At 39.0% G+C, this 25,973-nt stretch overlaps 1 protein-coding gene across 1 annotated transcript in view; it reads right to left on the bottom strand.

Moving 5' to 3' along the window:
- The window catches only part of LOC134205483 (E3 ubiquitin-protein ligase highwire-like), a 269,802-nt gene that overhangs the window by 116,835 nt on the left and 126,994 nt on the right, over positions 1-25,973 (bottom strand). The window contains exons 25-26 of the mRNA XM_062680761.1: positions 11,284-11,506; positions 10,652-11,209 (exon numbers count right to left, since the gene is read on the bottom strand). Coding sequence (XP_062536745.1) covers positions 10,652-11,209; positions 11,284-11,506 — 781 coding nt within the window. The remainder of the gene's footprint in view (positions 1-10,651; positions 11,210-11,283; positions 11,507-25,973) is intronic.

Below are 25,973 nucleotides of genomic sequence, written 5' to 3' on the forward strand. Positions count from 1 at the left end.
AGTTTATGAAGAAATTTTCTGGGGAATTTGTACAGGGAGAAATTCTTGAAGTAATTTCCGGAGAAATTTTTGGAGAATTCGTGGAGGAATTTCTGAAAGAAAATTTGGGTGGGTTTCTAGAAGAATTTCCGGGGTTATTGTTTTAAGATTTTGCTGCTAATTCCTGGAAAAAAATCTCGGAAAATCATGAAGGAATTTTTGGATGATTTTTTGTAGACATTTTAGAAGAAGTACCAGCAGAATTTTTAAGAATTCCGGCTGATTCTTCCGGGAGAATTCCTTCAATGATTTCCAGAGGAATTTTTGAAGGTTGTTAACGGCGAGTAACATTGTGTGTATTTAAAATCATGATTTCGGGAATTCAGTGAAATAAATGTTAAAGACAATCCTCACAGAATCCGAATGTGAAAGTACTCGCGTTTTCAAGGGCACACCACTCAATACGGAAGCAATGTACAATTGTCATTTTTATTATTTCACGCACGCTGTGACGCTTTGCGACGAGTACTTTTAAATTTGAAATCCTGGGATTGCCATTAAATTAAGCACTGCGCCTACGGTCAATTTAAAAAAATACGCTTCGACAGTCGATTGACTGGCTGAGTGGGCAAGATATCGGCAAATCCAAAACGGAATGGGAAAAGAGATTTTGGCGTTGGGCTTTAAGGTGGGAAGGGGCTCGCCGTTGAAGAGTAGAAGGGTAGTAGAGTTTTGAAAGCCAAACCGATAACAATGGTGAATAAACGCGAGAGAAGCCAAGTAGCCATAGTCTACAACGTGTGCGAAAGTCCTTCCGAGTTCTTCGGCCTTACCTAGAGTCCTAAGTCCTTCCGAGTCCTTCGGCCTTAGCTAGAGCCGAAAGAATGGGACACCGATTTTGTCCCGAAGTGTTGCGAGAACCCGCCCAACACTTGTAGAAGCCGTAGCAATCTGGGTCGGTTAGAAGCCTAGTAGAAGCGACCACCGGAGAGTTACCGTTGCCATTATCCGACATTCGCCGCCACCGTTCTTTGAAGCCTACTTCCAGGTGATCGTTGGCTACTTCATTACCATTTCCGATACCCGCAAATATCTCATCGAAGCTACAAGCCGCAACCTTCACATTACCGGTGTGGGCAAGCCATCCCGCCGAAGGAGGTACACGAGCTAACCAACAATGTGCATACCAACCGTTTCTTCTGCCACCACCACCGAGAAGACAATAAATCGTTTAAACGAGAGTAGCCCTTTTGTGTTAAGATTCTGAAATCCGTCGTCGCACGCCCTGAGATCCGGAACCAAAAGAGATCTTTCGTACCCACCCCGAAGGGGTTGTCCAGCAGCCCGGGGTTTTGATGCGGGTTTCATTATAAAATCATGTTCTATGAGTCCGGGGTCAAAAGGAGGTCGTATAGGTAGCTCCAAACGAATTTTAACGAAAATTTCGGAAGAATATCTGGAGAAATAGCCAGTTTGCAGACAAATTTCTCAAGGATTTTTTGGAGTTTGCATCGGTGGTGACGAAATCGAGGTGGTAGAAGAATTTGTGTAGTTGGGCTCACTAGTGACTGCCGAAAATGATACCAGCAGAGAAATTCGGAGACGCATAGTGGCTGGAAATCGTACGTACTTTGGACTCCGCAAGACGCTCCAGCAAGATCGAATAGAGTTCGCCGCTATACTAAACTGACAATCTACAAAACGCTCATTAGACCGGTATTCCTCTACGGACACGAGACCTGGACGATGCTCGTGGAGAACCAACGTGCACTGGGAGTTTTCGAAAGGAAAGTGCTGCGTACCATCTATGGTGGGGTGCAGATGGCGGACGGTACGTGGAGGAGGCGAATGAACCACGAGTTGCATCAGCTACTGGGAGAACCATCCATCGTTCACACCGCGAAAATCGGACGACTGTGGTGGGCCGGGCACGTAGCCAGAATGTCGGACAGTAATCCGGTGAAAATGATTCTCGACAACGATCCGACGGGCACAAAAAGGCGAGGTGCGCAGCGGGCAAGATGGATCGATCAGGTGGAGGATGACTTGCGGACCCTCCGTAGACTGCGTGGTTGGCGACGTGTAGCCATGGACCGAGCCGAATGGAGATGTTAGTCTGAATAAATAATAATAATAATGATGACGCTGCCAAGCCACTGCCGCTGGCTGAAAATGATCTGGCACGCCACCGCCGATATGGGAATAGACCATAATTATTATATCAAAATAAATAGAATGAAATAATTGTTCAACAAAAAATATCCTTTTCTTTAGTATTTAAGGCTGCTAATTTGTTTCGCAAGAAAAATGTTATCACCTACGAGTGGATAGATTGGAACTTAACTTACTGTAAACTGAATTAATCAATGAAACATCTTGTCGCAAATTTTTAGGATACACTGTTCCCATGATGGATTTAATTTTTTCCTCGGGGGAATATTCTCTGGTCTATTAGGTGAATTAATAGATGGGGACGGGTTCTAGAACTGCAACTAACTTCCTAATAGATAAAATAATTCATAAACATAATAATTCGACATTGTTGTTTCAAAAGGGCGAATGTCGCAAACGTAAACATTGACTTCTTCTGCTGTTTTCAGGAAGATTAGAGACTTCTTGCGGTATTTTTCACTTCCGTTCGATAGAAGGCGCGGAGCGCCACCAGTTCCAAGTGGTTGTTAGCTGGGAGCGGCCCTAGTTGTTGAGGAATTTACAGGAAAAGGCATTGTTTACGTTTGCGACATTGGCCCTTATGAAACATCCGTGTCGAATTATTCAATTAAGTGGATAGCTATTTTGCTTTCTAAGAAAATCGTCTAAACATCCATACACATACAATTTCAATCATTGCTGGTAATATTTTTAGAGAATGTTATCAGCTGTTTCAGATGTACTTTGAATTATATGCTATGTGAAACTGTCTAATATTTATGACACCCTGTTTTTTTGAAGTTCTGCAACTAAATTCGTTATAAGCTCACGATGATGTTTAAATCAGATGTAAAATTATTTCGTTGCATATGAAAGACCCCACGCATGTGCCTTGATCAAAACATATTAAAATTTTAACTAAAATCTTACAGAAAATCAAACGAAAAAAAAAATTCTTTTGTACGTACTATCGAGGTAAAATGTACGTACAATCGAGGGTACGTACTATCGAGGGTACGCACTATCGAGGGTACGTACTATCGAGGTATGCCTGTATAATGCTTTCAGACACAATGGATCACGGAATTCTTCGGCAATTTTAAACATAAATCCCAACTGTCTATTTGCTCTGGCGATGATGTCCGAATAGTGCTGCTTGAATGTAAGACCAGCATCGAGGGTGATCCCCAGATCCTGGACACTGTGCGCACAAAGGAGAAGTTGATTATTCATAGTATAACCAAATAAAATTGGATTCTTGTTGCGGTGGTATGTGATGACGCTACATTTATCACACTTATCGTAAGAGAATTAGTGGAGCAACCGTTCTCAAAGGTACTAACTAGATTCTGGAGATGCATACAGTCAGTAACAGAGCGTACTACGGCGTACATTTTTACATCATCGGCATAGAACGTACGGAACTGTGGCGGGAGAATCAGTGCAACGTCGTTCAAGAACGAAGTAAACAGCAAAGGTCCCAAGTTGCTTCCTTGTGGGACGCCGGAATTGTTAGTAAAGTGATTCGATTCAGCTGAATCAATTCGCACGCAAAGCTCTCGGTTCACAAGGTAAGATTCGAACCATCTGGTTAACACATCTGATACGCCCAGTTTGTTGAGTTTCGCAATTAGGATTCGGTCGTCCACACGGTCAAAAGCGGCTTTTAAATCGGTATATACAACGTCGACTTGAGCTCCATGTTCCATGCTCCGTAAACATGACGAAATGAACGGTACAAGGTTCGTACAGATCAGAGGCGACTCGTCCATATGTTCTACCTGTTCATGGAACAGGTAACCATTTTTAGGTCAGAAGTAGGAAATTAATGTCTTGTCAATTAATTATTAGGGCAAATAATTTACTCAGTAAATTTTTTAAACAAAGTTTCACGTAATATTTCCAATGATTTTAACAACTAAACATCTAAACAAACAAAATATTTCGTAGGCAGATCAAGTTAACGCCACATGCTTGGCGTATAGTCAAATTTCAGCTAAATGTTTGTTTCCCCGACACACCACACCCCATCACATAAAAAGCTTTTGCCAGTCGTACGATCCATAATGAAGAACCAACAGCAGCGCTGCCAGAAGTCAAATTTGAAGTTTTGCGCCATGACAAATGATTTCAAATAATTTCCTCCTTGGTATGTTCACTCGTTCTCCGCGCGAAGAGAACCAGTGTGAGCGTTGCCAGCTTTCTCCGTTTCCTCACATCATCCTCTTTCGCATGCGAAGCAAGCACGTTTAGATGCAAGCTCTGCTATGCGCGCAGCAACAGTCAAACCCGTTCGACGCGCTGCGAGAACAATCAACGACGCGACGCACCTTCGGTTAAACTCGATCGTAGTGTTGGGCTGTGCTTTGCCGAAAGGCGCACCGCGCACGCTTTCGTTCATATTACTTCGATGATTGGAAACAGTTTGTTTTTCTTTTTTCTCCTGATGAATATGCAATGCATCAAGAACAATATTAAATTAATGTTTGCGTTTTCAAAAGTAATGTTTTTTTTATGAATACTCAAAATCAATCAACATAGAGAAAAAGGTATAGTTTTCACTAAATTTGAAGAATTAAATAACTGGAACACATTTCAGCTTCTAAATGTGACTCATTGGTCGTCACAATCTGGGGTCGCATCAAACAATAATTGTATAATTATATACTAATTATATACTATAATTATTATACTAATAATGGTTAATAACATTTCTTTCATAGCAACAAAATATGTGAGAGTTTAAATATTAGCGGCGATGGGACTGGGACCCGTATACCCCGAATGGTGGAATGAGCCGATTTGAAAGATCTCTATTCTGAGCAATATCCAGTTATTGCCAATTGTTACCAAGTTAGATTTTGGACGATTTGCGAGAGTTTAAAATTTTAAGTGCATCTAAATTGAAAACATTTTTGTAACAAAAGAGATTAATAAGCTATTTATTGTTTTGTAAATCCTTTCTATTTAAATTGTTTTTTTTTCTTCTAATATTTGGTTAAGTTGTACAAGAAAAGGTTGTAATATTAGATTAAATGTACAACTTTCATTCAAAACCACACAGCTTGATGAATATTTTTTTATCAGCATGGTAGAACAGGTGTAGCAAAAGTCCACGAGACGCCCCTGGTACAGATAGATCTCTTCGGATGAAAGCCATGTTGGTCTAGTGATATGTAATTTTTACATGCTGCAAATAGCGCATTGTTGATAAGCATCTCAAATACTTTTGAACACGCGCAAAGAGAAGTGATCCTACGGTAGTTTTCTGCATTTCGTTTCTCGCCTTTTTTATGAATCGGGAACATGTATGAAAATTTCCATTCTTCGGGGAAAATGCCTTGCCTCAGGGATAGGTTGAAAATGTTTGTTAGTGGGGTAATGATCTCAAGAGCACACTTTTTCAATATACTTGAAGGGATTCCATCTGGTCCTGAAGCTTCTCAATGGCAAGTCTAACTTGTTCCGGAGTTATTGTGAAAGCGTCGAAGTTGAATATATCATTGGGAACATTCTGCAAGGCTGTTTTGACCTGATTGTCAGAGACAGATGCGTCTGAGAAAACGCTCCTGAATCTGTCAGCTAAGAGATTGCATTTGTCCAAACACGTACTAGTTTGACGATCTCCTAGAAAAATTTCAACCGGTAGCCCTTTCTCGTTTCTCTTGGTGTTCACAAACGACCAACCCAAGCAGCACAATTTGTTTCACTACTGAACATTTCACTGTGTTGCAACTATTCGGAAAGAAACAATTTTTGTGTATGTGCCATCAAATATAACTCTCTTGCAATTTAAAAAGCGCAAGAGGTGGAGCCTACGGAAACATCCTTCGATTGCAGTAAAATTGCAATAATGATGCAAAATACTACAGCGGAAAAAAATAAAATAAAAATATAAACTGGGATTCGATTTATGGATCTTGTGATTGACAGTCCTTCACTCTACCACAGCACCATTCAACACTTCGAAGGGACAGGATGTTGACTCGCCATAAAAACCATACGATTATGAAGTTTTGTACTCGGGTTTCCTGTTACTTGATTGCACCATCACAGAAAAAAATTGTGAGTTGTCAAAACGTTTAACGATGCTAAATTAAACATGAAGACACACTCAACTTATCTGCAACTTAATTTAAACAAACAATTAAATTTTGAAAGACGCATTGAAGTAACATGGTAAGAAATATGCAACTTAATGATTTTGTTTCGTGTTTGCAACATGAAGTGCAGTATTCTTTGTTTGTTTGTTTCCAAATGTCAAACAAGTACTGCATTGCAATTTTAATGAAACATTAGTGCTGTCCAATGAGCAGCTCGAAGTAGCTCGAAGTTGTTCCCGTCCTGCTTGTTCTTTTTTGTCAACAAACGGGCATGAGCAGGACAGGGAGAAACTTCGAGCTACTTCAAGCTCTCATTGGACAGCACTATTGATCACAATTCGAACGTTTTTGACATCTTGATGCAACTTTTTCGTGCTTTGATGTTTTTCCAATGCCTTTAATGAAACTGAATAGAAACAAGGTGCTTTTAGGAAGATGTTGCGTGTGCTACTTGGGAAAATTGCTTAGGATTTGAGCGAAGGTTTTGCTGAGTTCGACGTACATGGCGGCGATAAAGTAGGCGATTGTATAAGCGATAATCATTGCTGGCCTGTGAAAACAGTCGTTTGGTAGATGGGTTCCGGTTTTGAGAATATTTCTTCAATGCCGCTGATCTCCTGTGATTCTGAGTTTCACTTTGCCCACTTCAGCAAGCAATGATTTTAACATTTAAAGTTTATCAATAAATATTGTTGATAACGCAAAAGTGCAAATCAAAAGTTTTTTTTTCATATTTCTTATTTCATATTTCTGAAATTTTTACAAATACCGGTATTTTACCGGTATTACCGGTATTGACTCCACCAAATACCGAATACCGGTATTTGTCAAAAATTGCCAATACCGACCACCCTGGTGGTAAGGCACTGGCTAGAGCGCACTGGGTAATTACCAAGGTTCTGGAGGATGAGATACATGACATGAAGGAAGAGGAGCTCCAAGCAGAACTCGAAAGTTGCGGCCTGAAGTCAGTGGCTATCCACTAGATCGCTCGTCACGACAAGGCGAGAAGATATGGCTACCATCCTTGCCTGGTCCATCTGGAACACGGCTCCACCACCTGGCAGGACCTGAAGCTGGTTGGCGTTATAAATTACGACGTCACGTAGTAAGGTACACTGGGGGAAGTGGAAAAAGGGGGTAAGTGGAAAAATCGACTCGAAAAATTGGAATTGTACATACTTTACAGTTTTTACCACATCATAACATTATGAAAGAATATACTTTGATGCTTACACTAATACTATGTTGAAATTTGTATAATACATACACTAACACGGTTAACGCTTGAACTGTTATTTTAGGTTTCGCGAAAAGTTGATTTTTGGATTCATAAAATCTATTCTTATTTGCACCAATTGTCCCTTTTTCAAGTGAATTTATATCACAGGTTACTATTACAATAAAATTAAACTAATCCCATTCAATTTGTAGGAGTTTGTACCATGAAAGCAAATAATTCAAAGATTTTACACTTACCCCTGGTATCAAACACTGCGGGGGAAGTGGATAATGCTCTAATTACGCAATTTTTTCTTCCCTTCAGGGTTTATTTCGATAGCTGTGAATCTTAATATGTTCCTTCTTTGTTATCATTGTGATCCCAGTGGTGATTAGACTAATGTAAATGAGAAAATGCCTGATTAATCCACCTATCGGTATTGATGGCTTTCACATGTTTTACATATGAAAAAACATGTATAAAAAAGTTAAAAATAGCACGGATAGGTAAATATATTCTATAATTCACATTAATTTTTCATCGTAACATTCATAGCAAGTATCGCCGTTAAATGCATTTTTTTTGCGAACAAATTGGTTAAGGACAAGTGCTTAAGAATAGCTGATAATTTTGTACGTGCTTTGCGCACACACATACATACAAATACGCACATACAGACAGCATCTCAATTCGTTAAACTAAGTTGATTAGTTTATTACCCTGTAAGTCCCATTTTTCCTTTAAAAAGTTCATCTTTGGGGCGAACATATAGATTTTACCTACACTTAGTGTTCGAGAAGGCAAAACCAGCCCTCCCCTAGCTATTACGAGAATTCCTTGAGGATCTATTCCGTTAAGGTAATGAAATCATTCCACCAAAGATACTCAGAGCAATTATTGTATTGATTTTAGTTATATGTAACTACTCATCACAATTGAAGATCAAGGTAAAATGGGTTTTCCACTTAACCCATCCCACTGGGTTAAGTGGAAAAACAACTCCTTATTTTTAAATCTCTTTCCACAAATTTCAAGCGACCAAAATGGTATGAATTACCGCACAGTTGGTAGAAAATTGAATGTTTTTGATAGCCCATTTTGATTGAACCCATTTAGATCATTTAAACTGGATTTATACTAATTCAAACATGCACTATCGATTTTTCCTTTTCCACTTCCCCCATTGTACCTTACATCAACTGCTTCAACTTCGGGCACGGCACCCGGAATTGCCGCATGACACTTCAAAAGAGGGCGAGATTCCTGGAAATCCGGAAGAAGCAACCCTAACCATTGATACACTCACCAAAGTTTTGATCCGTTTACGAAATGTCACTCGCATGCAGTACCAACGCTGTCTGCGCTCAAAACACGTTGCAATCGCTTGACAAAAATCATCCAGGTCAGAATGGTGAACCTCAGAAATAGTAATTTTTCAAATCAAATTCGCGCTCTCCTAGACTATGCTAAATCATTCGGAAATTGATCAAGAGCTCAAAATCCAAGCATTGGCTCATTCCACCTTTGATCCCATTAGACAACAATGGCTCTAAGGATCGCTTGATAACACCTGATGAGAAGATCGCCGAAGCTTACACAACCTTGGACAGAACATCGTCAGTCCACGCGAAACAACCGTTAACGAGCATGCTAACAACATCCATGTTATTCCCAATGACTGCTCGGAGGAGTTGGTGATCTCATCTGGCGAATATCAAATAAATCTAATGATCAAAAAACATGAATGCCCCAGGCTTCGACGGCATCCTAAATTTTGAACTAAAACATACGAGTATTCCGTTCTTCGAGTACCTCTCGCGGATCTTTAATCAGTGTCTCCGTCTCAACTACTTCCCATCGTCCTAGGAGTCAGCCACAGTCATCCCAAAGTTATCGCCCATTGAAAAAGCAATTCGCCGCCGGTTACTTGACTCTGCCGAACACCACAACAACGACGCGGTAACGACGCGATCGATCCACTGTGCACCAACTAACCCGAGTAACCAACGTCCTCAGACGGAACAAGTTTATCTAAAAAACCTCCCCCATGACTCTACTCAATGTCGAGAAGGCATGCGACAATGTATGGCATGATGGCCGTGTGTACAAATCACAATCTTCCCAGCTACCTGGTAGCTACCAGTGTGACACATTTCTATCGAATCTGGATATTGGGTTGCCATAGAGGCTGGATAAAAATCACAAAAGCATGAAGATAACTACTCATGGCCACGCCCATCTTCATCGTAACTTGGGAGGGGAAGGAAGTGTTCGTGTAGTACTTACTTAACAAGAGGCCCCGACTCAACGACATCCTCATAAGTGCCACGGAGTTGGATACTGGGGACAGTATTCGCTGGGTCAGGTTTTGCCTGTACTGTCGTCGGGGTGACAATGGGTCAAATGGGGGTGAGAATAGGTCACTATTTCAAATACTTAGAATGCTTGTAGAATTGATTGAATGTATCTGAGGGCAAGAAGACTAAAATATAAGAGACCTTTTTGAACGATTTTGCTATCCGAACTCCAGGCCATTCTCACCCCCCAGACCCATTGTCACCCCCGATGGCGGTAGCTGACAATGTGACCGTGGTAGATCTTTCACCGTAAAACACCACGCAAAGGTGTCTACTCGGCGTTACGGGGGCCTGGAATGTTACAAATGGCGATTGACCTCAAATGCAACGAGCTCAAATCTAAATTTTAGAAAGACACATCCCAACTCTTATGAAGAATAAAAGCAGTGAAAAGTAATTGTTGATCTTTATTATCTGCTTGTGAAATTTGATCACCTTTTTGTGAAATCAATATGCGTCGTGTATTGGAAAAAATCAACATTTCCATGTCATGTTACGTAAAAAGCAAAGAAAATAAGAACACACACAAAAAATAGTTCAAACGCTATAATATCGTGTTGTGTTTAATTTTCCTCTTAAAAAAATGGCCGTTCTGTAAAACTAAATGCCATTCTGAAAAAAATCTTGGCCCGCCAGCATGTGGTCCATCTGAAAATTGGCCCGTGGCTTGAAAAGGTTGGGCAGGCCTGACCTTAGGTATAGAATGTGCTCTTAACGTCGGGTTTCCATGCAACAAAATAGCCATTCAATAAAATGTCAATCCGATAGAATAAATATTATCTAGGTATTCATATTTTTTGATATGCGGTTATGTAAAATGCTGTTTCTCAGCGACTTACCTCATCAATGTACGAAACGATGCCATTCAGTTTGACGATCCCGATCTGATCCGACTGCAAGGTAGGATGCAGTCGCACCCGCAAGCCGGCAGAATTTTTTGCAATAAATTTACGCAGCTTAGTAGGTGGTTGAACCTTCTTCAGTGTGGTTTCCTGCGACAACGGTGGCAGACCGGCGTCAATGACATCCACCCGGTAAATCTCCTCCACGCATACACCGTCTATGGTGATGGTTAGGCTATAGTTCCCGGGGACGCTCGGCGTCCAGAACACACCGTAGGTGTTGTTTCCCAAATCGTTTGCGGTTAGCATCTCAGTGGTTTTGCTCTGGATCGAATTGCAATAGCGCAGCTCTTCAAACGAATACGGCTGATAGGGTTTCATTGCGGTTATTGCCTTTAGGCAGCTTTTCTCCTTCTCCTTGAAGGTGCACTCGTAGCCAATCTTCGGTGGCAGAGCAACGCCTCCCAAATAAAGCGAATCGTTGCGCGACTTCATGTGCACCTTACGATTGCTCTCCGAGATGAGATTGCTGCCGAGAGAAGCTTTCACTTCGATCTGTAAAATATCGTTTTAATTGGTCGTTACAGCCTCCCACGTCTGGAAAGAAAATGAGCCGAACTACTAATTACCTTGATGCCCGGTACGAAAATTTCATCACCATATTGGTCACGTGTTTCGATAATGAAGTGGGACGGCCAGCCGCACCGGAGCGGCTCTTGTGACATTTTGATTTCGCATTTGTTGGGATCGAGACGCGACTCGGGCTGAAGCCATGCGGCCAATCGAGCGCCGGGCGATCCAGCTGCCACGTAGATGAAATCCTTGAGGAATTGTTTCTCGTAACTTTGTTCGCTGATTGAATAAATAGAAAATTGTTGTCACTTAAAATTTTTGATAAAAATACAAACTAAACATAGATAATCTATTGAAAGGGAATTGATGCATTATTATTTTAGCATTTTTTCGAGTACGATAAAATGTTTTTTCCTAAAATTCTACTTAAACAAAGTTAAATATTGAAAGTTTCTAGGTATTGATTATGGAGACGCATGGCACATAAAGTAGCATTTCGTAAATAAATAAAAATACATTACATAATACTACAATAATATTTTATTTTTAGAACTGAGAATATTGGCGTCGCAAAAGTACAGTGCTTACGTCATACGGCGGTACCAAGCTCGATATACATGTAAAAAGGCAACGACTGCTTTTGCGAGCAGTGTTGCCACATTTATATCTGTACCATGGGCTCAAAAATCTTTTTCATCTGTACCGATATCTTCAAAAATCTGTACCATAATCTGTACCAGACACTGTCAGGCAGACAGTATGAAAAACTTGTGAGTAAATGTACACAAATTATAAGAGATATGCTATGCATTTCATTTCACCATAGGGTGACTTCCTATGGAAGCGTATATAAAAATGTAATCCAAAAATGGATGATTAATATGTTTATTTTCTTATTTGGAGTACTGTTTCAGATATGAGCCAGTCGAGAGCTGCAAGTTTCTTAAAAAAGACAATAATAATAATAAAACAATTATTTGGAGCAAATATCTCTGCAAGAATTGGTGATGGTTTAAATGAGTAAAGTATTATGCAAATCGGACTCAATTGTCCGGAAATTTGAAAAATAAATTTTCAAAGAATACCAAAATTTTATAAGTAATACTTGCTCATTTTGCTTCTGTTTCTGATTATATGAGTAAATGATATACAATCAAATATAAATGTAGATTTAGAAATCTGGAATAATTGCTTTAAAATTGTAATAATCTAATAATAAAAGCGTGTACTCAAGCATTTTTACGGATCACCGAGCCTTAGAATAATTGATACTAAAAAATGTCGTTGGAATTTGAATATTAACCAATTTCGATACGGATGTTTGTCTGAATAAATAACGATGTGTTGATATTTCATTTATCTCGAATTAACTTTCGAAAGGATTTCCAAAATTCTTTCTCGTCTCCGTACTGTTTGTAAATATAATCTTAAAAGAAATCTCGCTTAACTTTTCAAAAGGACCTAAGTAACATTTTTTCATGAATTAATCTGAATAGCACAATCAACAGAACAACATGAAAGCTTTTGATTGCAGTATTCAAATTAATTAATGAAAAAAATGTTGCTTAGGTCCTTTTGAAAAGTTAAGCGAGAAATGTATGAATGTAGATTGAAATATGTAGTCACAATACTATTGAAACGGTAAAACAAAATAGAATACGAACTCTTCGTTCGGACTTCCATAAATATTTTTACAGCAGAAACCACTATTTGAAAAAAATAATATTTCTACGACTTAGTTTGTAAAAAAATCTGTACCAATCTGTACTTATTGGAGAAAATCTGTCATCTGTACCGTACAGAATCTGTACCAAAATTTGTCAAAAAATCTGTACCTTTCCAGATAAATCTGTACATGTGGCAACACTGTTTGCGAGTTCAAGAAACGTTTTGAAAAATCAGACAGATCAGTCAACGCACCAAAAGTCGAATTTGGAAAATACTTAACGGCTACTAACAGGTGTTCATCAACCACCATGCACCATCGTCGTTGTTACCAAAGATCGACAGCAACTGATTAAGTTCTCGAGCAGAAGTGGGGCTGGTTCGGCCACACATTACGTTGGGGTGGTAACGAAAACAAACAAGCGTTAGATTGGATCCCAGCAGAATATCGCAGCAGGGACAGAACCACAGGCTCAAGGCGACGTAGCTTCCATAAAGAAATGAAGGGTCGATCAAAATCTGCAACAGGTTAAGGAGATAACGGTCAATCGCCAAGGATGGAGATTTTTTACGTTGCCCCATGGTACGCTTAGAAGCGTTCAGAATCCCCAAGTAAAGTGAGTAAGTTTTTCACAAAATGTGTCGATATAGTAAACCGCTCAGATGCATCGTTTATAAAATTCTTCTTCTTCTTATTGGCATTACACCCCCCACTGGGACATTGCCGCCTGTGTTCATTCAAAACTTCCACAGTTATTAACCGTGAGGTTTCTAAGCCAAATTACCATTTTTGCATTCGTTTATCATGAGGCTAACACGATGATATTTTTATGTCCAGGGAAGCTGGACAATTTCCAAACCGAAAATTCCCTAAGACCGGCACCGGGAATCGAACCCAGCCACCCTCAGGATGGTCTTGCTTTATAGCCACGTATCTTACCTCTAGGCTAAGGAGGGCCCCGTTTACGTAATAATAATCTTAATTAGCATAATTCTTCAAAGTAAGAGTCACTTTCTCCCGAGTGATAATCAACGCTGGCTGACACAAAGAACATAACCAACGTCTTTTTATGCAATCACACAGTTTAAGCATAACCCATTCAGTTCTCACACATCGAATTCGTAGAACAATGTTTATGTAAATTTCGAGTTACAATTTCCTCCTTCCAGTGATTCCAGCCGCAGAGTGAAACCAGTTTTACCCATTCACTATAGATGCAGTGCCCCATGGTTATTAAAAAGTGTGTATAATACGACGGAGAGGCAGAACAACACGTCGACAAGTGCACCAGCCAGACCTGACCGACACAAAAAGGGCAAAATGTGTAAAGCCATGCAGTCAGCAACCAAGTCAAGAGAAATCCATTCATTAGTTTTTTTATTTCTCTTCGTTTCTTTCATATGTGTAACAGTTTCTAGTTGGGGTCATGATATTTCAACTGGATCAATTTGAATCGATGGGCAATGTATGGCCGTAGGCGTATGATCTGTTTGACATTATTAGTAGTGTACGCATTACGGACTTAGGTTCGAGAATAAATACCATGCAGTACTGAAATAGAAAAAAAGTGAAGCTACATGTTTATTATCTTAGCAATTTTATTAAAGTTTATTTCTAGTAAATTTTGTGACCAAATAAAATCAATCTCAAATAACTAATTAGTAATATTATTGTATTGTTATTTGAGACAGTTATATCTCATACTAGTAGAACTACTGTTTATACCACAGAAAGAGGTCAAAATAAAATTGATTGGTCTGGCTCTCTGATGCGATCTCTTCAAAGAGACCATCATTTTATCGTATAACAAAAGAAGTCAGGAACGGACAATCATCGAGAAATTGGATGCATGTACCTGTATTTATGTGCCCGGAGCAGGAATAGGACAGACATGAGCGTGATTCATCCAAATGCGATAATCGTATACAACTTGTCCGCTTGTCTAGCTCTGCCGCCTGATGTAACCAGATAGGCGGGCTAGTCGAAAGACGAGGAGGAAATGGGAGAAATGGGCTCGGTGCATAATAATAAACAGTGCTGTAGTGGCTTTGATTCATAGAGGTCCGACAGCAGTGGACCATGCATACTAACTCAGTGAACCACAAGTGTAGTCAAACAGAAGAACGCATAAAGCCACACACACACAAGCAGTATTTGGACTGACTTAAAATATGTGTTTTTATACACTCGTTTTTGCCATGAGAATAGTAATCTTGTTGAATTAGCTGATAGTGTTTGTCTGGTAGAAATATTTGAACAAATAAGTATTGTATTCTTCAGTATTAAGGCGTGAAGTAAAACTAAAAAAATATTCATCTCGCGATCCCCTAGTAGTATTCCTCTGAACAGTGGATCTTCAATATTCCAGAGTAATGCATCTTCAAGCTTAGTTTAATGCATTTTTATAGTTTTTCTATTTGGTTTTTATTATTTTTTCATACTTCGAACAAGCATTATAATTTTTAAAATTGGTTCTGTAAAACACTCCATTTACTAATCGATAAACTACAAGTTGACGTTATAATAGTTTTGGCTTAATTTTTCGTTCACCGAGATTCGCACAGCAGAGCCCCAACAAACATGCACCAAGGTGTAACGAAAAGGCTATATATTCACTTTCAAGACTATTTTGTGATAGAAGGTCAAGAGACCCATCGTGTTATATACCAATCGACTCAGCTCGACGAATTGAGATGATGTCTGTCTGTGTGTATGTGTGTGCGTGTGTGTATGTATGTGAGCAAAATAAAACTCACTCATCTTTTAGGGACTTATCTTGATCCAATTTGTTTGCAATAAGTTGTTTCCATTGTTTCCTATTGAAAATTGGCAAGATCGGACTATGGGATCAAAAGTTATGGCCAAAATACGATTTCTATACAAAAAAAAACACGCTAAGAAATTCTCACTCAATTTTTTTTTAGTAAATTTAATGTACGAGAAAGGCACAAACACTGCTAGGTGGATCAATCAGGGTTTTTGCTGAGATATCTGTCAAAGTTTCTGAGAATCAGCAAATAACTTGCCGAACCAAGCTAACACACCTAATTTTTGACGGTTTTATATTTTGTTGGTCACACGGCAGTGCGGATTTTGCCGAGCTGCATAAATAAAGCTAAGTGTGTAGAAATCAAATTTTGTACCATTATATCTGGGGCTCTCCTTAGCCGTGCGGTAAGACGCGCGGCTACAAAGCAAGACCATGCTGAGGATGGCTGATGGATAAAAGTATCATTGTGCTTAGCCTCATGATATACGAATGCAGAAATGGTAACTTGGCTTAGAAACCTCGCAGTTAATAACGGCGGAAGTGCTTAATGAACACTAAGTTGCGAAGAGGTTCTGTCTAAGTGTGGGGAAGTAATGATAATAATAAGAAGAAGAAGATATCTAAGTCTCGCAGTCAGGGTAGAAATATTTCACAGTCAATGCAGTGAAAAACATGGATCTCAGTATAATCTGCTGTCGCCTCCATCGCCGCCGTGGTGAGTGCGACTGGGTGCAGCCGAAAAATCATTTCCAACACCGACCTTTCAATTTCGCATTCAGCCACTCACAAGTCACTCTGACATGCTGCTCAGTTCGCTCCTTACCGTATGACTGTGAGTGGCCCATTTAAACGCGTGGTGAATTTTTTCATTTTGCTGGGTGAATGTGTACATTTTGCTGTGGTAAATTTCATCTTCGCGGCGCGGTGGGTGATGTGAGTTCTGTTGTTTACTTTTCTGCCTCTCCGGGAATGTGAGGTTGATTTCAAAGCAGGAAGAAAATAAAAACATGATATAAAAAAACATCACCTTCATCCAGTGCTGCCGAATATTTACAACCCTGCTCGCAGTCAAAACTGAAAGAATAAATTAGATAAATTGTATTTTAAGGGTCTGACTCTTTTGGAGAATTAAACTTAAAAGAGACACTTCGCAAATTAGAAAATCACCCAGTCTTAAGAATGGCTGGTGCTACCCTGAGAGTGCTACCCAGCGATTCCAATAAGACATCGATGTAAAATGATTCGATTCCTGTCAAAAGTAATTTTGCTCTGCGAGCAGGGTTATTCGGAAATTATTGAAATGTGACTTTAATGTTGAATTTCAGTTTATTTCTCCAAATGAGACAGACCCTAAGAATAAAAATAAAATAATTAAAATCAATTGTGTTTATTTATCTGCGAATTATATTGTATTTTCAGGAGAAAGCTCGTTAAGGACACTCCTGACGGAATCCAATTTTCAAAGTACTCGCGTTTTTAAGGGCACATCATTCGATACGGAAGCAACGCACAACTGTCATTTTTATTATTTCAGCTTTGCATGCGTGAAAAAATAAGAATGACAGTTGTACGTTACTTCCGTGTCGAATGATGTGCCCCTGAAAACGCGAGTACTTTGAAACTTGGATTCCGTCAGAAGTGCCCTTAAACGCGTTGTTCAAAGATTAAGTAGCCTTAGCAGGAAACTAAATACGCTGAGGGTCGTGGGTTCAAATCCTACATAAGGAAAGTAGTTATCTCTAATTCATTTTTCGAATCAAATCTTTCACATACTGTTTATATTCACATCGAGCTTTCAGAACATTGTAAATTATTGTTATTATTGTGTTTATTAAATTTTATATCCCCCAAATTCAAGATTTTTGTGTTTTATGACCCATAAGTTGAACAAGGCTCTCAAAAAAAAAATTGCTCAACCGGAAAAAAAAAACTTGTCAATGACAGTTTTTTAAAATTGTAAATTTGAAATTTTTCTTGAAAACATCGAAAAAATAGGCATCTAAACCCAAGTTTTGGGATTATTAGTAGCGTTATATCGGAGGTGGACGTATTGGTGTGTGATAATAGGACCTATGCGTGGAAAATAAGGTTGAAACGGAAAAAAGGAATGAAGAAAAGCTAAACGACGGGTTTGTGCAATGAGATTTGGTGTTACTTACATAACAAGTAAGAAGAACATTTTATCAAATTCGAGAAATAGAGGATAAAGGAGTGTGAATGTATTAATTAGTGATCCTAGAATAGAAATGGGAATGAACCTGGCCTGTCGAGCAATCGATGCCAACAGTAATGGCATCAAACAGACAAAACATAAACGATTAAGGTAAGGTTGGCAGTGTAAGTAACGTTTTTTTTTTCTATAATGCCATCAATGATGAAATCGGCATGATGATGGAGACAGACAGAAAGAAACACTGAGGTAAGACTAGCGGTTAGTGTTAAAATTGTTTGTATCTTTGTTAATTGCACGTTGTTCCTAGATAAAATGAAGAATCTGGTAAATGGTTTATTTATTCCTTTTAATAACAGAATACAGGTAAAACATGCCGCATCTTATATGGTGCATAAATTTTCAAAAAATGAACAGGTTTTTCATAGAAACAAATTATAAGAAAAATCATATTGCATAACCGTTGCAATTAATAGAGAAAAAAACTTGGATTTTCATAAATAAATTGTATAATATGAACAAAACAAAAATTTTCATTTGTCCCCCACATGTTGTTTTGGGGAATAGATATCAAATTAACTCAAACAGAAGTTTTAAGCGAAAATTATTTTAAGTAATAATTGATCCAGACTGAATCTGTACGCTTCGTTATGGAAGTGCAAAAAAAGTGCAAAACGTGTTTTAATTTTTCAATCATACCTTCATTGAAGTTTGGTTCAATTCTCTTATTCGAGATATGGATGACAGGACTGGAAAACGTGAGGAATGAACAATAGTTTCCCTAGCAACCCATTAATTTGCCCAAGCGTAGTGCATTCTCGTGTACTAGCGCACATGTTGGAACCCAAGTTTAAACCCGATGGTTGAACATTGTACATTGCGCCTGGGTGTATCGGAGCTCATGCTCGTGTTCAGATTGCTATGTGCAAGTTCGAACATAGCAAGCAATGTTTGATTGGGTACAAAAATTTACATGAATATCTCACACATGTTGCACCTTGAAGACTGTTTATAAATTTTTCATGTATCTAGTCTTCAATATTTGTAAAAATGATTGTGGTTTTGCAGATATGCGTTTTGATGGTACCCGGGAGCCGTTTTTCAGCATCAGACTGAAGTCAATTGTGAGATACTGAAGATGGCCTTAGTGTTGGGGTCAAGATGTATGGTTACGATCAGATAGAAGATGTATGTAGAACTGTGCTACCCCGTATTGCCAAAATCTTAGGAGATTCTTGTTCAACAAGGGGTTTTATTAGCTGTTGAATCGAATGTTGTTTTCTATGATGAACTGTCATCTACTCAATATCGAAGCGATCTAGATGATAGAACACAGGAGAATATAGAGTTAATGAGGTATAACTTTGACACCTAGTACAGGATTTACATCGGACTAGAAAACATATTAAGTCACAGCACATAAATAAAGAATGTTTACTGTATGATCATAACTTTTAATGTTTCTTACCGCGTATCATATAATTCTATTTTGATAAATATACGATATTTTGGGGTGCAGAAAACATGGAATAGGATAAATAAATTAACTAGCTTGTTATTGCGTTTGCTACTGCTCCCTCTTTTATTCCATCTTTCAAGGATTCAAGATTAATATTTTCAAGATTTGGACAACTCATCTGATTCTAAACAGGATATTTTGGACTCGATTTTGGAGAGAACAATTTATTCCAAAACAAATGGTGCTGATGAAAGGACCAGGACAAACGATGAAAGATGTATTTCTCAAGTGCGAAAATCCGGTGAGGAAATTCCATTACATATATTTTTTTATTTTTATTGAAACTGTATAATTATATACATATAAAATAACCATCAGGGCACCCGATTGAAGCGATTTGGATAGGAAGAGTGGAATCGCCAACTTCCTATTGTTAACATCTCGTGGATAAAGGGCGGGCTCTTCTCCCCATCTATTGGGTCAATCTGGGAAACGAAGGCTAGATTATAATATTGTATGTACGAACTTTCTTCTGGAAGGAGATTCTCTATTCATCCCGTGGATTCGCATAAGCGTCTTTGCTTATGGAACCACCCCACCCATTTTTGGCCCTTCATACAGGAGTCTGATGAAATACAAACAATAGCATAATCATGATCAAATCGTTTGTCAGATATGGCCAGTGCTATCGGCAGGTGCCTTGCTACAATAGATGGTAGTATCATCATCATCATCATCATCATCATCATCATAAGTTGAACAAGGCTCTTTTTCTATTAGCTGCTATTAATGATTTGAGGTGTGCGCCATCGTCGACTTTTTTATATCTTTATTAAGGAGGCTTTCACCCCTTGGCTTCGACTGTTTTTGCATCTGCCCGCTGCCGCTTAAAATGTGTCACGCCGTTGATCTATAATTCCCACGCCGATTCAAATTTGAAGACGTTCACAGAATTTTCCGTGGAAATTCCGAAGATTCAGTGGATTTTTTGTAGATTCCATAGAATTTTGATTTCCTTGAAAATAGCAGAATACAATTCTTTTGGTCGAATAGGTCATTTGGCAGAAAATGCCGTTTGGTCGAAATGGTTGTTTTGCAGAAAAGACATTTTCGGGCCAAATGCCTCTTGCTGCCAAAAGATCATTTCTACCAAATAGCTAGGCTAGTGTGCGCCGGTCCAAAAATCGGCGGCGGCGGCGTTTTCGGCGTCACGCCGTGTGCTTATTTAGCTTAGTGCTTATTTAGCCGGCGGCGGCGTGAATCGGCGTGAAGATTTTTTACGTTTGTTTCTTGAAGACCTTTTTCTGCATTTTTTCAGGATGTTTTCAAGACTTCATAGGAAGAATCTTTTGAATTTCGACGGAAAAATCTGATGAAATTCTCCCGAAAATTAGCTGCGCTTCTCCAAAATATTCATTTGAAAATTATTTTCGGCAACTACTATGAAGTTTTATGAACTCTAGTATTCTGCGAATTTTACACAGAAAGTTCTTCAAATTTTCCGCGGCAGATTGTTCAAAATGTGGACATCAACATAAAAATTGGATTTCAACAGCAAATTAAAAAAAATCCTAGGAAATTCATTGGAGTTTGAATGTGATTCTTTTAATTTTCTGTGGAAAATTATTTGAAATTTTCACGGTAAATTTTACAAAATTTTAACCAAAATGATTACAAACTCAATGGGATTTTTTAAAAAAAATTCTGGGAAACCGTTCGGTATTTCAACAAAAAAAATGGATTTTTGAAGGAATTTCTCTGGATTTCTACAGGGAATTCTTTGTATTTTGCATATGAAATTCTTTGGAAATTCAATGGAAAATTCTTAATAAAAGAGGAAGGCTCATTTATCCGAAAACCAGAAAGCCATTTGACCGAATAATACGTTAAGTTGAAAATCATCAAGCCAAATTGTATTTGGCCGAAATGAAGGTTTGGGCGAAACGGTTATACAACGGAAAACAAAAATTTCTTTTGGCCAAAGCAACGTACGGCTGAGAATTTGGCCGAAAAAGAACTCTTTTCGAACACGTCGTTTAGCTGAAATGGTCTTTTGGTCGAATAGGTTGTAAGGCCAAAAATGGTTGTTTGACAGAAAGGGTCATTTGATCGAAAAAGTCATTTGGTCCAACGGCCAACGGCAACGGATGATTACTGAGCGGGTAGGATGGTCAAAAATATCCACCTGTTTAGCCAAATAACATTCTCGGCCAAATGGCCTTTCTGACAAACGACCATTTCGGCCAAACAACTTTTTGACAAACCGACATTTGCAGCCAAATAAACGTTTGTCCGAAACTGTATTAGGTCGAAAATGGTTTGACCGTAAATAACATTTGGCGGAGAGCGACAAACAGCTGAAAGGCTCATTTGGCCAAATTGGTTATATGGCATTTTATGCCGTAAAGGTAAGGCAGTAAAATTGCACTTCTTGTTAATTATGAAAAGGCAATTTCTAAATGAATTGAAAGCATAAAAGTAAACTTGATTTGAACAACAACGGAGGGCCACCAAAATGTCAATCAAAGCAAATGTGAAACTTACCCAGCAGTCAAAGAAATGTGGTCAACCATCACAGACTTGAGTGACAGTTTTCCAGCAGACTTCCGCTTGCCTAGCAGCATGATAATTTCCACAGATACACAGCATCCGAGAAGAACTCTCATTGGAATATCTAAAGAATAAATTTCAGAATCTTCGAAGTATTCCAACCGGAATTCAGAAAATTTCACATTGGATTCCTTTTAGTATCGTCATGGAATACCCATATCTTTGGTGGATACCCTTTAAAATCCATGGAGTATTTGCTTCAGAATCTCTCGTTAATTTGCTTCGGAATTCCTCCGAAATTTGTTTCAAAACCGTTCGGAGAATTGCTTTGGAATTCGTTGGCCTGGAATATTTTTTTTCGGAGTCTCTCGACGTTTTGTCTCGGAACCCTTCGATGATTTGCTTCGGAATCCTTCAACGATTTGCTCAAACATACCTGGAGGATTCCCTTCGGAATCGCTGGAGAATTCTTTTCGGAATCTTTGGACAATTGATTCGGAGTCCCTCGACGATTTGCTCCGGAATTCTCTAAGCAAACTCTACATCCTACATCTGGAACATTGCCTACGAAATCCCTGAACATTCAAATAGGAATTCCTGGATGATTTCTGACGGAATCTCTAGAAGATTCTCATTAGAATCCCTGAAACATTTCCGTCGGATTCACTGGAACATTCCCGTTCGAATTTCTGGAATATTCCTTGAAGTCGAAATTCCTGAAAGGATGGAGTATATTCAAAAAAATCTCATTGGAATCCCTAGAACATTCCTGTCGGAATCCATGGTGGATTGCCTTCAGAATTCCTGAAGGCTCGCTTCGATATGCTTGGAATATTCTCGTCAAAATCTCTGGAGGAATGTTGCATTTTTATTTTCCATTTGAGATACATAGATAGAATATTTATAAATATGCAAAAATTTCCACTGCCTACCGGTAGGAACCTGACGGCGACCCGTCACATATTGTCCTTTCAGTGTGCGGAACAAAGCCGAGCGCTACTACACCTAGACGCAAAGCCAAACGCTATCAATTTGAGTCGTTGAAGCGATTATCTGTAAAAACAAACATACTTTGATTCTATGGGCTACACCAAATAGCACATGCTTAAGAAAAAAAGTGTGATGAGTGTGATTGTTCCACAATCAATTGCCTTAAGTGATTATACGAAATTTCGAAAATTCGAATTTTGAATCGGCGTGGAAAATTATAGACAATCGGCGTGACAAATTTTAAATGGCGGCACACCGATGCAAAAATGCCGGCGGCGACGGCGTGCCAAAAACTGTCGGCGGCGGCGCACACCTCTACAAATAGCATTTCCGGCTAAATGATCTATTCGATCAAACAAATTTTTCAGCCAAATAACCTGTTAGAGCAAAAAAAATTTCGGTCAAATTACCAGTTCGGCCGAATGAAAATTTAATTGAAGTGAGTTTCGCTTGAAATATATATTTTTTTTAATTCGTTGTGAATGGTGAAGTGAAATTAATAAATAAACACCGCGAAGTGGTCTACAAGCTTTCCCCATCTACGTATTCCGGTTGGATTCATACTACCGAAGCTGGACCGTAAGAACGCCGATTGAGCGTCCGACTGAAGTGAATGAAAATCATGCCAAAAAGAGTGAATTCATATAGACAAGGGTGAATTCATATAGACAAAGGTGAAGCGTTTCTGAATGAGTATCGCGGAATCATAGTTGAAGTGGCCGTCTAATCATGAATTGGTGCATCTCTTCCAGCACAATATAGTCAGCTTTATTCCATAACAACACTGCCAGCCAGTGGGGGTTAGAAATGTATACACACATACACAAATTACCAGTTCGGCCGAATGTCCCTTTTAACTGTTTGTCGCTTTCGGTCAAATGACATTTTCGGTCGAACCGATTTTCGACCTAATGACCGTTTCGGACAAATGTTCAAATCGGTCAAGTGACTTTCGGCTATATGTGTTATTCGGCCAAGTAGCATTCGTATCAATGACTTTTCGCCATGTGACTTCCGACCGATCGAAGGGAAGGACCATTTGGCCGAGGGCCACAAGACCGAAAGGTGTTTTCCCGAATATGTCATTTGGCTGAACAAACCCTTGGGCCAAAACCCATCTGGCCGAAAATGTTATTTAGCTGCAACGAACATACGACCGAACAGGCTATTTGGTAGAAAAAGTCGTTTGGCCAAGTATGTCATTTGACCGAAAACACGATTTGTCGAAATGGTGCATGGTCGAAAAGATCATTTGACCGCAATGGTCGTTTGGCAGAAAGGCCATTAGGCCGAAAATGTATTTTGGTCAAACGGCCAAATGACAGTTTCGACCAAATGGCCCTTTCTGTCAAACGACCATTTCGGCCAAACGACATTGCCGTCCTGGTGATTCGACCAAACGCTCTGTTATGCATTAGGGCAAACGGCTTTTTCGGTCGAATTATCAGTTCGGTTGATGATTTGACCTAACCGTTTTCGATGCATAACTGTTTCGCCCAAACGCTAATTTCATCCAAATGCAATACGGATAGATGACTTTCGGCTTGCCGTGTTATTCAGTCAAATAGTTTACGGCCGAATGTGTCAAATGTTACGGCCAAACGAACCTTCTCTTTTTGCCTTTCTCGTACAACAAAGTTGCACCGAAAGGCTATATGATTGCTCCAAAAAAAGAACTTTTGATAGAAGACCCGGAGACCCATAGTGTTATATCCAGCTTTCCACGCTAGCCATAATGGCGACTGCTATAAATAAATCTGACAGTAACTGCTTCCGACGCTGAACTGTTTTCGACGCTGGTCGTAACTCAGAGCAACCATTTTCCATTGTTTATTTATCGTTATGAAAATGAAACAACTTGAAGCAAAATAATTATTTTTCGGTAACAAGCTTTTAATGTTCAAAACCTATTTTTTACCTGCAAATATAATACCGTCGTGCGGGGCTTCTTTTGATTCCGGGGGCTACTTTGGATTTTTTATTTTTTGAAAAAACTAAACCGAAAAAATACCAAATTTGTAACAGAAAGTTGCCGTCCAACTATCAACAAGACACCCGATTGGTGATAATGATAATTTTATAGTAATTTTCGTTATAATTCTTGTTTTAAAATGTCCAAAGTAGCCCCTGATTTTTCAAAAGAAGCCCCTGCACGACGGTATGCAGCTTTTTGTTTTAGGTCGAAGTATTTTTTCCAGCAGTCAACAATTCTAGTACACACTTGGAGACCCATATATACTATTGATGTGAAGCTTTATTGCATGATGATTTCCAGCCAAAATGTCTGAACGACGTCCGCATAGGAATAATATTTAGATTTAAGGCAGGAATTTCGCTTTCATGCTGAAATCCCGTAAATCCCGCCCTTCATGGGGCGATCTCGTGACACGTTTTCCGAGCTATAAACCAGCCTTTAATTTCAATGCTTTTTTTAAAATCAACTTAGTTCCTGTACTCCAAGGTGTAAGTTCTGCTTCATTCGACAATGATTTTCACATATTTCATGCAGAACTAATTAGCCTTCACTGGACCAAAAAGTAAAGATGAATGCTAGTTTGTTTTTCCGAAAATAAATATATTCAGAAGAAGCCTTGTGAGAAGCACGATTTATTGATGTCCGTGGTTATTTAAAATCCGCAGTATTGTTATGAATGCTCAGCCCAGGTAACAAAACCAAAACTCGTTTATTGGGTTGCGTATTGAGCATGAAGTGTCTGTGATGGTTCAAACTCAATAGTATTTATTTTGCTAATTGGTTATGTGTTCTACGCAGCGTTTCCTCACTAACTTACATTCATTCTACTTTGAGACAATTATTAACAAAGGAAAGTGGGAGCTCACGACTGTAGCGAGTAGCCGGCAGGTTCTCCACATCGGCACGCTCAACAATGCAATCAGACGATGATTTCGATCACAAGCCTCCAATTCCATTTGATAAGTTCCAGAAAGTGAGACATTGTCAATCTCGTCCTAGCCTGCGGAACTAATCAACATAGGAAAAATAAACCTATACCGAAGATTTGGTTGTAATTCATCGTAAGAATAAACTGACCAATTAGGTCAGTGTTATCAATTAATATTTTTTTGCGAAAAAAAACTTCGAACTAGGCACATAGTTCTGAGCTTAGAGCTATTTTTTAT

Source organism: Armigeres subalbatus, chromosome 1 (assembly GCF_024139115.2).
Source record: "Armigeres subalbatus isolate Guangzhou_Male chromosome 1, GZ_Asu_2, whole genome shotgun sequence".
NCBI lineage: Eukaryota > Metazoa > Arthropoda > Insecta > Diptera > Culicidae > Armigeres > Armigeres subalbatus.